This window comes from Acinonyx jubatus, chromosome B3 (assembly GCF_027475565.1).
Source record: "Acinonyx jubatus isolate Ajub_Pintada_27869175 chromosome B3, VMU_Ajub_asm_v1.0, whole genome shotgun sequence".
Lineage (NCBI taxonomy): Eukaryota > Metazoa > Chordata > Mammalia > Carnivora > Felidae > Acinonyx > Acinonyx jubatus.
In genome coordinates, this window is record NC_069386.1 from 42,053,316 (window position 1) to 42,070,292 (window position 16,977).

At 34.5% G+C, this 16,977-nt stretch overlaps 1 protein-coding gene across 4 annotated transcripts in view; it reads left to right on the forward strand.

The window, feature by feature from the left end:
• VPS13C (vacuolar protein sorting 13 homolog C) overlaps positions 1-16,977 on the forward strand; it is a 194,350-nt gene that overhangs the window by 28,652 nt on the left and 148,721 nt on the right. For 2 of the 4 annotated variants that reach the window (XR_008299136.1, XM_027067401.2), the window contains exons 6-13: positions 260-322; positions 5,509-5,574; positions 5,853-5,962; positions 8,183-8,242; positions 11,356-11,415; positions 12,210-12,290; positions 13,694-13,751; positions 15,482-15,609. Coding sequence is in view for 2 of the 4 variants with exons in the window: in XM_027067401.2 (XP_026923202.2) it covers positions 260-322; positions 5,509-5,574; positions 5,853-5,962; positions 8,183-8,242; positions 11,356-11,415; positions 12,210-12,290; positions 13,694-13,751; positions 15,482-15,609 (626 nt within the window). In the remaining 2 variants the exon portion in view is untranslated. The remainder of the gene's footprint in view (positions 1-259; positions 323-5,508; positions 5,575-5,852; positions 5,963-8,182; positions 8,243-11,355; positions 11,416-12,209; positions 12,291-13,693; positions 13,752-15,481; positions 15,610-16,977) is intronic. The other 2 variants (XR_008299137.1, XM_027067403.2) reach the window with 1 other exon arrangement.

Consider the following 16,977-nt stretch of genomic DNA (forward strand, 5'->3'; position numbering starts at 1 on the left):
AATGATTAATTCTTATAATTCTAATTACTAAGAAATTTTGTTACAATATTATGATAATAAAGTTTGTATGTTGAAATAATGGAAATGATGTCACTGTGAATACTTCCTTAGAAATAGATTGTTTTGGTGTTACTGCATTTCACTTCTTCTGTCACATGATTTCTAATTCTTTGAATTAAGTTTAGACATATTTTACATGTGAAATTAAAGTGTCTTTTAAATGCTTTGCATTCTGGTTATTGCTGCCATGCGGATGCAGGGGCACATTCAGGGGAGTTCATATATGGCTTGGAAAACTTTGTTTACAAGGACATCAAGCCTGGTGGGTATGCATGGTTAATTTTAGTTATATAAAAAATTATATTCTTATCTACTCTTGAACATTTAATGGAGCCCATTTGATGACATGCCTTTTTTTTTTTTAAGAAAATATGGAAATGTAATTCAGGTTTTTCTCCTTTACCATCATTTCCATTTCCCAACCTTCTGTAGCCATTTGTTCATTCACTAAATATTTAGTGTATTCACATGGCAGGCACTGTGCTGGATGCCTGAATGTTCATGGGGTAAAACAAACATGAACTGTCCTTGTGGAGCTTACAGTTTGGTCTGTAGACAACTTTCACATCTGGATTGCCTTGTGGACTCTGTCATATAGTAGTTTCTCAGCTGGGCAAGTTCTCTCCTATAGTAGTAGTTTTCAGGTTTGTAAAAAGCAAGAAAATGGAACCTATTTTACTGTGTGAGACTTTATTTAGAGCCTTGATAAGAGGTGTCCATCTGGCGTCCTTCATATCCTCCGTGATTTGCTTTACCTCTGTAGGAGCTCCAGAGACAAATGTAGACCATTGTCTTACACAGCATACTGAAATTTGAGACTCCACAAAAGGCAGATTTGAAGGCTGACTGCTTTAGCATTTACAATAGGATTCTTTTATTTGGTAGGGAATTGATCAAGTATGTTAAAATAATAATTCTGATAATTTACAAATTAAATTGACATGTTTAATTATATTTTCTATAATTTTATAGGAGTTTATTATATTAACTTAGTCACACTTAAAATTTGTATCAATTGAATGGCAAGTGAGGTGTGTACTCAAAACATAAACAATAAGCATTAGGTTAGAATTACTTCTACAGCTAGAAACTTCTTTAATATTTGGGTTCATTTGGCAAATGGAAGAAGAATTTGCATTGCAGATTTCACAGCATTGAGTGAAATGGTCTTGAAAGGCGTTTCTCTTTTGATAAAATTTGCCCCTTTAGCAAATGTGACTGACTATGCTAATTTGCCTTGCAGTTACTTTGTTTAATATAAAAGATAGTCAGGAAGTACTCATGGCTCACTTTTTAATTTTGTTATGATTAGACCAACTTTCTACAGTCTCTCAGAGCAGTGTTTTCTGATCCTACTAGGAGTTATCTGCCTCCAAGGTACAAATGAATTCCAGTGGCCCGTTCAAGTCATAACAAAATCATTGGACAATATTGGTGATCAAACAAACAAAACACCACCTCCCCCAAAAAAACCAGACAGTGATCAATCACTATAAAGGAAAATGTAGTTGATTCAGAGTTTACTTTTCAAAAACACTACATTAACCTGGATAAAAAACTAGTCCTAGACTATTGATGATTCTGCAATGAGAATAGTTAATTTGGTGATGATATCTTCATTCATTTGGCTAGGACTTAATGTATACTTCATGATCATTTCATCTTTCTACTTTCTGAGTGTATATTCCTTCCCCATTTGATGTCATTTAAAAAGTTATTCCAGAGCAATAGTTCCCAAACCATCAAAACTGTTTTCATAATAATACTAAAACAGTATTTGATTTTTTACTGTGCCAACACTGGTGCTGATGATGAAGAAGCAGTGTTGTGTAAAATTGCGGCTGCCTCAGCATGAATCAAGGCAGTGGCACCAAATACTGGTTGCCATTGTATTGTTCACTACCATGTACTCACAGTAAAAAAAAAAATAAGATGAAACAAAAGAGAGCCCCAGTATTACTTAAAAATGTTATTGATGGAATAGAAAAAATTTAATTTGAATCAACTTAAGCTCTTGACTATGTGTCTTTAATTTTTTGTGTGACAAAGGGAGAAGTATGTATGAAGCACTTATGTAGAATAATTGTCTTAAGGAAAAATACTTGCGCATTGTTAAAATTGTCAGCTGAACTAGTTGCTTTTTTCCTGGAAAATCATTTTACGTGGAAGAGTGATTGACAGACTGTTGTTATTCAGATTTGGGTGTTTGGTAGACACTTCAACAAAAATCAACTCATGGTATTTGTTGCTAATAATAAGATTTTAGCTTTTGAGCAAAAATTAGAATTTTGGAAAACTTGTATTTGCCACCTGGAGTTTGGCAGCTTCCCAGTACTTAAAGACTTTTTGATGAGATTGGCAGGGGTACTAACAAATGGGATTTTTGATAGTAAATAATGAAATCACTCAACATTGAGAAGATCTGCATAATTCAATGAAGCAATATTTCCTTATTTCCAATGAGTGATAAAAAAAATCAGGTATGTGTAAAAGATCCATTTAAAGTGCAAGGTAACCAATTTAATTTAATTTGGATGAAAAATTTATTGATAGAGTTTCAGATTCCAAAATGGAATTAACCTTTAAGAAACTACCACTTGTTGAGTTTGGGTATAGTGTCCATATTTACATGAAAAGACCATGAAAATGTTCCACCCTTTTTTGTTTGTTTGTTTTTATTGCACGTGTATGTGGTTAGTTCAGATTTTCTTCATATGCTTCAATTTAAACAACATATTTCAACGGATCAAAGGCAGAAGGAGGTATGTGAATCTAGCTGTCTTCTGCCAAGCCAGACATTAAGAGATTTTTGTAAGATTGTAAAACAGTGCTACTCTTTTCACTACAATTTTTTGTTTGGAAAATATGGTTATTTTTCATAAACATGTGTTATCAATGCTATCGCATAGTAGTTTTTAAAAAGTGAATTAATACATTTTTTAAAAATTGCTCAGTTTTGATTTCCACTCTGGCAAATATCAGTAGTTGTAACCCACCACTAATAAAAAGCTTTGAAAGGTTCTCAAGTAAGTGTGTAAAAGGTGCCCCAAGACCAAAATATTTGAGGACCAATTTAGAGAGTGATTGAGAATCATAAATTTAGTATTTATCAGATTAAATAGAAACTTTCTAACACTGGGATCAAATAAGGATGAAACAAGAGGCTAAAACAGTTGTGAAGCCAGAAAGATAATAAGGTAAGGTAAGAAGAGTGAGTTACAGTAGTATCTAAACCCAGAAGCTGAAACTGTCTCTGAAAGCTGTCCTAGTCAAGTGGGGGTAGTTTTCAGGGCTACTTTGTCTTTCCTGTTTCTTTTTAAGTAATACTTCTTTGAGAACTCAGTCTGTTTCTAGATGTTTAATTTATGAATGAAAAAGACTTAGGGACCATCATTATGGCAAGAAATACTGGTAATAACAAGATCCAGGTTGTTTATGTATTTATTAAATATTTTCGTCTTGAAACTTAGGGTTTTATTCTTGGAATCCAGGATTTGGTTCTTTGGGGTTTTTTTGTTTTTTTAATTTTTTTTAATGTTTGTTTATTTTGGAGAGAGGGACAGACAGAGTGCAAGCTGTGTAGGGGCAGAGAGAGAGAGGGAGACACAGAATCTGAGGCAGCCTCGAGGCTCTGAGCTGTCCGCACAGAGCATGACATGGGGCTCGAACTCAAGAACTGTAAGATCATGACCTGAGCCGAAGTCGGACGCCCAACCAGCTGAGCCACCCAGGCGCCCCTGGTTCTTCGTTTTTATAGTGGCAGGAGAATTTGCTTTAAAATATCAAGAACAATTTTATTTAGTTATTAATTTTTTTAATGTTTATTTATTTTTGAGAGAGAGACAGAGAGACAGAGAGAGTGTGTGAGTAGGGGAGGAGCAGAGAGAGAGAGGGAGACATACACAATCCGTAGTGGGCTCCAGGCTCTGAGCTGTCTGTCAGCACAGAGCCTGATGCGGGGCTTAAACTCACTAACTGTGAGATCATGACCTGAGCCAAAGTCAAGACACTTAACTCACTGAGCCACCCAGGCACCCCAAGGAAGAACAGTTGTAAGATTTCAAGCTAAATTTCATGTGTATTTTCTCAAATGCTATATATATAACCTGAGCTGGGTTTATATATTTTATTACAATGTTCAGATGTGGATTTTTTGACTCATTTGAACAGATGCCTATCATGTGCCGTGTGCCTACATATTAGGATAATTCTTGTCCTAATGAAGATTCCTGCCTAGTGGCAAGACAGTTGTGTAAACATTTCAATTACAGTATAATCACTGCTTAGTGGAAGTCTATGTAAAGATGCAGAGGTAGATGGCCCTGGAGCTGCTTGGAATAGTTGAAGAAGGCCTTACGGCATCTGGGATTTGGGAGCCTCCCAGGAGTTTGCCTGGTGAAGAACTTCAGGGAAGGCAATTGAAGTTCTGGGAATGATTCATATAAGAGAGAAGCATTAGCCGTTAGAAAGTTAGGCTTGTTTTGTTAGGTTAGAATAGTGTTTCTGAAGTATCCAGCGCAAGCATGAGTAGAGGAGATAGAACGGCACAAGGAGCTAGGGGTCAGATCTTGAAAGGACCTTTGTGTCATGCAAACACTTTTTCATTTTGTCTGCTGGGCTGCAGAGAGCCTTAAAAAAGAATTTTGAGTAGGGGATTAGCAGGCTGTGAATGGCATTGTAGAAGGTATTAGTCTAGTGGCACCATACGAGGATGTTTATTTTGGAGGTAGTGTGGAGACTAGAGGCAAGCGAGACCATACTGAGACCACTTTAAGAGTGCAGACTAGAGATGATGTCTAGTAGAAGTTGAGTGTCAAGACGTGTAACTTGGATCAGATGGGTGTTGCTTAATGCCATAAAAGTGAAGCAGTGCCAATTAAAGAGGATGAGGTTTTAAAGGAATTAATTACTAAGCCAATTTCAAAGTACAGTTCAATGTACATTCTTCTCTTTGGGGGTTCTTTGTATCCTTAACTCGTTCAAGGGTTTTGCTTGTGAGGTGTGTCATCCAGAGGAAGTTACCTGTCGCCAACCTAACCATTCATTTCATTTGTGTTCCTGTGTCCCTACCATATATTTGTGAAAACCTTTCCCTGAAAGTTTTATATTCGGTCATTATTACATTTCCAGTATTTTGATAATCTTGAAATTAAAGTTAAACTTTAGTTGAAGAGTCAAAAATATTTAAAGCACTTTGTGTATGGATATTTGCTAATTTTTGTATAATTGTACTTGCCAAGTTATTTGTAAGATTAAAGGAGGTTATTCTAGACTAAGGACGTTTATGAATTTCTGTTTGTATTGAAATAGCAGGTCAGTTTAGAATAGAAGTAAAGCGAACTGTACCAGAATTTGCTGTTAGGAAGAATTCTCTTGTTTTTCTTTCTGTCCTCTAGTCTCCTAACTTGAATTTTATCCTTTTCTCACTAAAATGCTTCCACTGAGAAGGACGTAAACGTAAAAAGCACAAAAAACATTTTAAGAAACCTTTTAAAAGTCTTGATCGCTCGAAAGGTAGGTAAAAGTAGTTTTTATGCCATGTGTTATTTGTACACATCGCCACTTGATTTCTGTCTTCAAAGGTAAAATGAATGTTAGATACTCCATAACTTCAAAAATAAGTTTTAACTTGGAAACACATATTAAAGTCTAAAATAAATCTAAAATAAAACAAGGACACCAGAATAGGCTGTCCTTTCTGTTGAGTAGTGCCTTTGCTGTGCTTTGGTCATTTGATAGTGAAGTATGTGAGAATTTCAACTCTTGACCTTGTATTTTTCTGTTTTTTATAGATAAGCCAAAAGAAGCTAAAAAGGATACATTTTTGGAAAAATTGGCAACCCAAGTAATTAAAAACGTACAAGTAAAAATCACAGACATTCACATTAAATATGAAGATGATGTAAGTAATTTAAACTTATTGAGGTGAAGCTAATAATTGTGTATTTTATGATACTAATTATTGATTTGTTTAGATATGGGTTATCCGTACCAGATTCTAAATCCATGATTTTTTTTTCTGATGAATATACTACCATATCTTTCCTGTGTTACACTTCTTTCATTAGGCACTTATGTGTATAAATATAAAACCACTGTATGCCCCTTTCTAAAAGTCATATGAGAGATTTTTCACTTGTCCTCTGTTATTTATTTTAAATTTTGTTTAATGCCTTAAGACTTATTATAACTTTAAGGAACTATATTGATAAAAAAAATTAGGTCCAAATGGTGGTGGAAATAATCAACTATAATGGTAGTTAGTAGAGAGTGGACTAAATCATACACCAATAGACTGCTAGTCCCATGCTCTTTACATTCCTTCAGAAGGGATTAAATATGCACAACTACTCACATACATGTGCAACAGTATATTGAGAAACCATACTTCACTTATAAACAAAGTTTAACATTAGTTGATTGAAGACTGTTTACTGATTAATTTTACTTAAACTAAATATACATTGCTTTGTTTTAAAGTTTGAAAATTATGTAAAATAACCTTGAATTTTTTCATTTACCTAAGATGATGGAAACGCTATTCCGTCTCTTCTAAAAATGAGTTTGTATTCTTTTTTGTTTTTAATAACTTAAGGTTTGGATTTAATTAAAGCAGTACTGACGTATATAGAACTTATTTTCTTTTTCTCACAGATTCCTTATAGAACTTCAGTTTTCGTAATACGTACTTGTAGTTTTGCAAGATACACTATCTCCATCTTATTTTGACTTTACCTTTTGGTTTTAGGTAGTCATTAAACTGAATTTTGTTAACAAATGTCTAAAAAACCTAAGTTATCAGTGCCCTTTTTTAAACAAACTTAGGAATATAAATCACCTCAACACATCATGGAAGTGAGAGTTATTATTGAGACTAATGGTGTATTGATGAATGTGAACCTCAGTTTGAGCTTTAACTAAGGTTTTTTACTGTGCAAGTACAATTAGAAAGGCACATTATTTCTCTCTTTTTAATAAAAAAAAAATACAGAGATGCACAGGAGTGGGATAAGTAACATCAATAATGTTTAAGTTGGTGTCACTGACAAGATAGATTAAAAAGGTCTAAGAGGAAAAGAACTAACAAGTGCAAAGGGATCTTCCTTGTATCATTCCTCTTTCAATGTTATTACCTTAATTATTGTATTTAGGATAATGAAAAATAGAGTTTAGGAAGTGGGGAGTAGGGAAAGTATAATAATGTATCATAAAGATGCTCACTGGATGATAGTCGTAGTTTGTGGGTAGTGCCTTAGCAAGTGAGGAGTTATGTTTTATTCTGAAATAGCTGCAAGCTATCTTGAGCTGGTTGTCTGAGGTATAAGGATGAGCGTGGAAATAAAGGAAGATAATAAAAAACTAAGCTCCCAGCGCAATTTGTGCTTCTCAGTTATTCCAGAGCATGCATTTGCGAACGGTCTATGTGACTACACTCTGGAGTCCCTGTTGGATGACTTAAAACAGTATGTTTTTTCTTCTCTCTCGAGTTTCCCTAGTTTCTTTCATGGCCAACCACCCTGTATGACTTTTGGACATCCCTGTGATGTCTAAAACAATGACATTGTACACATTGTGGTACAGTGTAAGCATGGTGTGTCAATATAACTTATGTATCGAAGATCAGGAATAGAACAAAAGTTTAACAGGTTAAGAGAGTATGTTAAGAATCTTGGGCATTTCCTAACAAAGCAGTTTTGAAAAATTAAGAATGTTAAAGGCTTAACGAGACAGTTCACATTTCTAAGTGTTAAAGGTAGTTCAGTGGCACGGTTATTATCCATGACATCTTGTTTTCTTTATCTTTGAAGAACATCTTTAATAGTAGACCTAAAGAGACTGTCTCTTTTTCACTATTTAGACAAGAATCTAGTTAGCGAGAGAAGAGTTCACTTCATAAGAAAAGAGTTTCGCTGGGAAAGTATCGTATTCATATCATGCCTACAAAATATGGGTAATCCTAGCCATGTTACTGCCATTTTCTCTTCTTTTTTTCCCACAAATCCATTTGGATTGTGTGACTTACTTGCATACTAATTGCCCTATGTTGCCTACTGTACAGAGTGGAACATGGCTTCGCTTTTACCATCAGTATATTTTCATGTCATCTTTTCTTTTTTGATAGGTCACTGATCCAAAGCAGCCTCTTTCATTTGGTGTCACACTGGGAGAACTCAGTCTATTGGTAATGTTGGCCTTATTTACAATTTACAGTTTACAATTACATGTAAAATATTGCCATGTCACATGGTGAATTGCTAAAACCAACTATTGATACAAACAGCTGTTTTGTTTTTATGTGTATTTTTTTTTACAACTTTTCTAGAAGTTCAAAATTTATAGTGATGCTGTTATCACATTCTCTATTTCGATTTGTCTTTGAATTTAATGAATATCAAGATACCAATATCAAACATTGTTGAAGAATTAAAAGCTGTATCTTAAACATGTGGGAAGGTAGGGGAAGGCAAATTTTTATAGAGTCATGTTCTCATCCTTGGTATAGGCAGGTAGAATTTCCAAATAGCTTAGAAATGTGTATATGTACATGTGTATTATATTGAGATGTATATAAGGTAGTTTATTTTGGTTAAGTATTTTATACAGCAGTTTGCTTTTCTTCTAAAGATCTTGAAAGGTAAATAGTGTGTATATTCACGTTGGACATTTTTCCCTCTATTTTCTTTGGACAACTATATGGTAGGAAAAATGGTTTAAAGTTAAGGACAGTGAGTAAATCATGCTGGGTACATACTTGTCTTCTCCTTAGTTATATGGAGAGGGCCTTAGTGAAGAAAGAAGAGGAAGCAAAATGAAAGAGAAGGGGAGAAACAGAAAAAGGACATGGTTCCATTGAGGCCTTAAGAATAATATTTCCATATGGAGAAGGAGAGATATACATCAAATTGAAGACCAAAGCAGAAACATTGGGGGGAAAAAAACAAAACAGAAAACCTGGATGAACAAATTTAAGGGAACCAAGGAAGCTAGTGTTTATTATACTGTTTACCTCTGCTTCTTTCCAAGATGAATTTTAAGTAGCTCTTGATGAAAAATGAAATCTACAATAACAGAGACTAGAGATAATTGCTCCAGAAAAACTAGACTAACAATATTAGTCATAAATGAGCACAGTATTTTACGTTGAGCTTCTAACCGACAAAACAAAAAATACAATTTAGTCACCTACTTCCCATTGACTGATAAAGAGGCCCACTAGTGCATACAAATGATATGTAGTTTCCTTAGTGTATACTGTTGTTTGATTCTCTGTATCTTTGCTCAGACTCTTCATACCACTTTCTTTGCCTGTATTACTTTCTTCTCTTTGTCTCCTTGACGATCCCGTTCAGGTTTTAATTCTTATGTTAGATATTACCTTGTCTTTCCAATTCCTTTTTCACTTTCCTCTTAGAATTTATTGTTCTTTCTTTTATGCCCCCTATTATATTTTATTAGAACACCTGAAACATTATTTTACTGGTTACCATGATGGTCTCCTTCTGTCTAACTTTCATTCATTCACTGATAAAATAGTACTTTTATTTTAGAGTTTTTGTGACGATTAAAGGAAATAGTTTGTGTAAAGCATTTGGGACATGTCTGGCTCAGTAATGTTTTGCTTCAACTATTACACTGACTTTAATAACAACAATAATCCCAAACTTAGCTCTTTCTGTATCCATACCAATCCTTTTTTCCATCTTTCCAGTTACAATTGAACTCTTATATTTAAGGTGATCTTCCCACCTCTGATCTGGATCCCATCTTCTCCATGTCCTTAGGAGCTTTTTTCCTTTCTCTCTCTCTGCCTCCTTTCATCACTTCTTTCTTTCTTTCTTTTCATAAATTTTCTTTTTCCTAAATCTTCAACTCTCTTCCTCCCCACCCTTTCCCCTCCTTCCACTCCCTCCTGTAAGCATTTAAACACATTCAAATCTGGGGTTTTTTTGTTTTGTTTCTTTAATTTTGCAGTTTTTAAAATTAAAAAAAATTTTTTTAATATAATTTATTGTCAAGTTAGCTAACATGCAGTGTATATGGTGTGCTCTTGGCTTTGGGAGTAGATTTCCTGTGATTCATTACTTACATAAAACACCCAGAGGCCAAATGTCCATCACTTGATTGAATGGATAAAGAAGATGTGGTATATACATATACAATGCAGTACTGCTTGGCAATGAAAAAAATGAAATCTTGCCATTTGCAACACTGTGGAAATGTGTTTTTTTTAAGATTTTTTTTAAAAATTTTTTTTTTAACGTTTATTTATTTTTGAGACAGAGAGAGACAAAGCATGAACGGGGGAGGGTCAGAGAGAGGGAGACACAGAATCTGAAGCGGGCTCCAGGCTCTGAGCTGTCAGCACAGAGCCCAACGCGGGGCTCGAACTCACGGACCGTGAGATCATGAGCTGAGCCGAAGTTGGCCGCTTAACTGACTGAGCCACCCAGGGGCCCCTTTAAGATTTTTTTTAATTTTTTTTTTTTTTTTAAGTAATCTCTACCCCCAACATGGGGCTTGAACTCATGACCCTGAGTTTAAGAGTCACACACTCTTAGGACTGAGCCAGCCAGGTGCCCCTCAGGTCTTTTACGATAAAATTAAAAGGGCTTCCTGAACCTTCTCCCACCCCACTTAGGCCCCATCTAACCGCTGCCTTCTCTTTTGCCTCTTTCTAACTTTCTGAGAGAATTTTCTACCTTTACCATCTTTGTTTCCTTACTGCCTGCTGACTCACTACCCAACGTACTGACTCTGTTATGCCTCTGAAATTGTTCTTAACAAGTCCATCAGTAATGCCCTGACTGCTCAATAAATTAGTTTTAGTTTATCTCATGGTGGCATTTGGCCTTAACTGACTATGCTGACTTTCTAGAAACGCGGTCATGCTGTGATTTCCATATTCTCGTGGTTTTCTTCCTATTTTGCAATAACTATTTATTTGATCTTTTAAAAGAATGTGGACCTTCTTATTCACTATCTCATAGGCTAGCTTTTTTTTTTTTTAGTCATTTATTCATATCCAATTCCTTCCACACAGACACATAGTTTAGACAAATAGCAACTCTTAATTTTCTGGATGAAGGAACTCGGTTAAATTAGAACCTCCTCAATTCTGTTTTCACCATTCCTTTGATTTTGTCAAACAGATATGTAAGGGAACAGGTAACAGTAGTGAACATTAGCCAGATGTCTTTTCTTTTGTCTAAGTTATTTTGATATAGTTTATAAATATTAGAGCAATGTTTTATGATGTATATACTATGTTTCACAGTTATTCTTTATTTCTTTTAGACTGCAAATGAACATTGGACTCCATGCATATTAAATGAAGCAGAAAAAATTATATACAAGGTATTAGACTGGATTAAGAATTTGTTATTATTTTTCTAGGAACACACACTTAACATATTTTTTTTTTGAAACCTTGATGGAGCCCAATGTGCCATTGAAGAGTGACTGAAGTGTAGGGCCTGGTTTTGGCTCTGCTTACTGTGTGACCTTCTGTGATCACTTACCTTTTCTGAGGTTTAGGTACTTCCCCTAGCAAAAGGAATCAGAAAAATTAATATTTTCCAAATGTATTTTGTGGAGCATTAGGTAATTGAGATACTAGATTTATAGAAAAAATATTCTCTGGTCAAGATTACTGATGGAAGTACTAAGCTGTACATAATTAAACAGTATGTTTCATTTTGTTTTAAACCACAGGACTTCACAATACTTTAAATATGCTAATAAACATTGTGAATTTGTAGCTTTCCCCACCTTGTTGTTCTAGATTCTCCTCCCCTCACCCCTCCCTCTAAACAGCCATTCCTGTCCATTGGAGGAATCATGTCTTTCTTATTCAACAAAATATGTACATGGCCTGTTAAATAGTAAATTATCAATTAATATTTGATAATTGAATGAACGAATTTCCTTGGAAATAGTGTTGCCAGAAGCACAATTTTCCAAATGCTAAGGTTAATAATAAAGTCCATGAATAACATGATTATGTTTTCCCCATATTTGCTCAAGTTTTTTCTTGAAAAGCTCAAAATGGCAATTGGATAATGTTAGGGTGAATATGAGAATAATCTTTTAATATTGCTTCATAATTTTAATGTGTTAGTTGCTTGACCTCTTTGATTTTTCTTTTACAGCTTATACGACTTGATAGTCTTAGTGCCTACTGGAATGTAAACTGCAGCATGTCTTACCAGGGATCGAAGGAACAGATCTTGGTAATTTCAGTTTATGCCTGAAGAGCTCACTACACTCCCTAAACTTTTTTTAACTTAAGAAGTGCTGAAGGAGAACAGGATATAGTCTTTTGTTTAAGTTGTATTTAACTATATCAGAATTGTGAAACACACTTTTTGGAATCCACTCTTTTTTTAAATTTTTATTTAAAATAAATAAACTTCAAAAAATAAACCGGTATTTTTGAAGATCTTTGTGAAACCATTCACTACACAGTGAAATAATAACCTATACTATTACATTAAAACTGCATTTCCGGTTTTTTACACTCACATTTTGATGGCATTCTGGTTACATTGTGGTGTTTCACATCGGAACGATTACTTGAAGAGTGTTGTAAGGAAAGATGATACCTTTCAGAGCTAAAGAACATCTTCTTAGCACTTTTTTTTAATTGAAGTGTAGTTGACCTTAGCAAATGTTGTAAGCATTTGTGATGATGATTTCCTGAACAGTGAAAGGTCAGTTCAAAACTTCAGTGTGCTAAGTTAGTCTTAGTCATTTTTATTTACTAAGAGGGAAAAGGAAGAACAGTTGAATTTTCTGAACTTGAATTAATTACAAGATTCTCTTATTTCTCAGAAAGATATTGTAGCAAATAATTTGCCTTTATCTAGAAAGTGTTTAAGATCTCAATTCATGGATATTTAGTTTTTTGTTTTTAAAAAAAATTTATTTTAATGTTTATTTTTGAGAGAGAGAGAGACAGAGCGTGAATGGGGGAGGGACAGAGAGAGAGGGAGACACAGAATCGGAAGCAGGCTTCAGGCTCTGAGCTGTCAGCACAGAGCCCGATGCTGCTCCGGAACCCATGAACCATGAGATCATGACCTGAGCCCAAGTCTGACGCTTAACTAACTGGGCCATCCAGGCACCTCCCTGCGCGCCACTCCCCCCTAGTTGTTGTTTCTTTTTTAGTCAGAGGGGAACATAATACTATAACATTTTTAAATATTTAGAATTTTATTTTATTTTATTTTTTCATTGATTTAATGCTAATTTATTTTTGAGAGAGAGAGGCAGAACGTGAGTGGGGGAGGGGCAGAGAAAGAGGGAAACACAGAATCCAAAGCAGGCTGTCAGCACAGAGCCTGATGCCGGGCTGGAACCCATGAACTGCCAGATCATGACTTGAGCCGAAATCAGACGCTTCAGCGACTGAGCCACCCAGGCGACCTAGATACTTAGAATTTAAAAAAATTATCTACTTTTATATTTTTTTCCAAGAAATATACCCATAAATAATGCTCGGTGTGCTTTTCTTGTGGAGTACTAATTAAAAAGAGGAAAATAAAGATACTGATTTAAGAACAACATTTCCCCCCCATGTGTAGATGAGTATGTGTGTATTTCTTTTCATTCTCATCCTCAAATTTTTGTTTAGGATCAGCTGAAAAGTGGAATTCTTACAAGTAGCAATATACCTGCAAATCATCAATATAGTAAGTAATGGTAAAAGTTTTACTTCATGTTATAGAAAGCGTAGATTTAAATACTCTGCCATAATATACTTTTTGTGATAAAGTTACTTTGACAAGACCAAAGTATGGATTTTATATTTTAGTTTTATAATACAGCATATTTGGATTATACCTAAGTGTTTAGGAATAGGTTATGACCTACATACCACGGGAGTGTAAGAGAGAGGAGGGAAGCACGTCTGTAGTTCATTCCCAATGACTAAACACCCTTGACCTCCCTGTTTTCTTTTTACCTTGTTATCATGTTTGTTTGGGGCTTTAGGTTTTCTTTGTTTAATAACTCAGTTTCTGGGATTTTGGTATTCAGGTCAATCTTACCATGTCACTATTGCAGTGTTATGACAAACCAACGATTCTAGAGTTATTTATTTATTTGTTTGTTTATTTTGAGAGAAAGAGAGAGACAGAGAGTGTGTATGTGAGCACGGGAGGGACAGAAAGAGAGAGGGAGAGAGAGAGAGAGAGAGAGAGAGAATCCCAAGCAGGCTCTGCACTGTCAGTACAGAGCCCAACATGGGGCTTGATCCCATGAACTGTGAGGTCATGACCTGAGCCAAAACTAAGAGTCAGACACTTAACGTACTGAGTCCTCCAGGTGCCCCCATAGAGATTTTCTAACTGGGCTTTTCTAATTCTTGGCACCCTCACCTTTACTTATTTTTCAACAGCCCTATAACAAATGAGCCTGTTTATTTATTTATGCTGTTTTCTCCATTTTAGTTTCATTCTAAAGAGGCTTTTGTTTTGTTTTAAATTTAGTACACCCCTTTGTGTTTGTCCTGAGCTTTCATGCTCATCTTCTTGCATATTCTATATTACTGTGGTTTACTCTCGTTTTCTTCATATTTTATAGCTGACTGCCATGATGTAAGAGTTGTTACTTTCTCTTTATGTTCATAGACCTCTCCATTTAATGATGATGATGTTTTCAGATGAAAGTGTTTAGTTTCATACGTGAAAGAACTATTTCAGAGAAATCTACAACCTCATTTATAAGTGGTATCCTCCACTTGTAAATAACCTTTAAATAAGTTAAAAATTTTATACAATCTTATGCAATTGTAAATGCTGTACAATATCACAATTTATCTAAGTTCGATACTGTTCACAGTTAAATATATTACTTTGCCCTGTCATCTTCCCTAATATGCCTTTTCATGCTGGTTCTTAACTTCAGGAATATTTTCTTTATTTGATTCTAAGATTGTATATGTAATGATAATTTTGAAAATTGTAAAGTGGTAAGCAGTTTTTTTCTTGGTAGTATGAATTTCATTCATGATTCTGTTCTAAATTCTGCCAGTGATTAAATAAGACAAATAATCAAATTTTGTTTCCTACCTTGTATAATATTTTTAATGAATAATAAAATCATTAAATGTCTCGTAGTAAGGAAGAGAAGCCTAATTTTATATAGCCAGAATAACCAAGAGTAGATGGTCTACTATTTTGTGCATTTTTACTTAGAAGCATAGGAGTACAATTTCCTCCTTAGAGATCCCCGTTTAACTTATAGTCGATGTTATGCAGATAAGTAGATGCTTAAATATTTTTTGGTAGTGTTTTTGTTACATTTTTTACTTATTTTAGTCATTTTTCTGTACTTTCACAATAGTGTTTTCATAATTATTTATAGTTGTTCATTTGTAAGGGCTTATAAACATATCTTATGTCTTCCCATGTGATGAAAGTTTTCCAGCCAATATCAGCTTCTGCAAAGCTCTACATGAATCCTTATGCAGAAACAGAGCTGAAAACTCCCAAACTTGACGGGAACATAGAAGTACAGAATATTGCCGTTGAATTGACCAAACCTCAGGTAAGATTCAGGTGGACATTTCTAGCTTTGATCAGCTTTGAATCTCAACTTCATTTGTCCTTTGTGATTATTCCTTCTCTGATGCTCCTCTCCAATGCTCTGGTGGTTCTTTTATATATTTACACGTGTGTGTGTGTGTGTGTGTGTGTGTGTGTGTGTATTTTTTTTAAGAAAATAAATATAAAATTAAAAAAAATATTTCCTTCATTTTATGTGATCATTTCCTTCTTGGTAGAGTATCTTACCAAGTTATAGAAAATGACATTATTCCTATTTAATTCTCAATTGTTGATGGAAGATTTTAATGTGTTTTTTTCTTCCTCAAATTTTAATAGACATATTCGTATTAAATATTGTCTACTTAATTTTTAGAATAGCTTATGTTGGCAGCTTTTTCTTCCATCATTTGTTTCGCATTTGGTTACAGGCACGGGAAGTTTGGGTAGCAGACCTGGAGAACTGAAAATGAAGGGAGGACCAGGGATTTATTTAGCTAAATGACTTTTAGCTCAGTGCAGTCCAATAAGAATGTACAGTAGTCCCCCCTTCTCCACGGTTTCCTTCTCCTTGGTTTTGCTTACACGGGTCAACTGTGGTCTCCAAGCGGATGACCTTTCTTCTGATGTATCATCAGAAGGTCGCTAGTGGCCCAGTACTATGTCACAGTGCCTGTATCATTCACCTCACTTTGTATCATCATTAGGCATTTTATCATAAGAGGAAGAGTGAGTGCAGAACAATAGGATATTTTGAGAGAGAAACACACACCACATTCACTTAACTTTTATCGCAGCATCTTGTTATAATTATTCTCTTCCATTATTATTGTTGTTAATCTCTTGTTGTGCCTAATTTATAAATTAAACTTTATTAGAAGTATATGTGTAAAGGAAAAGCATAGCATATGTAGGGTTCAGTACTATCCATGGTTTCAGGCATCCACTTGGAGTCTTAGAACATGTTTCCTGTGGATAAGGAGGGGATTACTGTCATTCGGGTTGTATATGTAATTTAAAATTTAATTTCAAATTTTAATGTATTTTAAAATTAGTTTAAAATTTTCTAGTTGTTATATTAGCAAAGTAAAAAGAAAAGATGAAATTAGTAAAATTAGTAACATTCCATTTAAGCTAGCATACCTGAAATATTATCATTTCTGCATGTAATCGGTATAAAACATTAAGATATTTTTCATCCTTTTGTTTTTCCTAAGTCTTTGAAATCTAGGGTGTATTTTAAACTTACAATACATGTAAGTTAAGACTATGTATACTGTAAGTGGTGAATAATCATGTGGTAACCATTTGGTAAAAATGTGTTAAGAAAAACAGAAGAAATAGCTAGATTTGCCCCTTTCTTTATCTACAG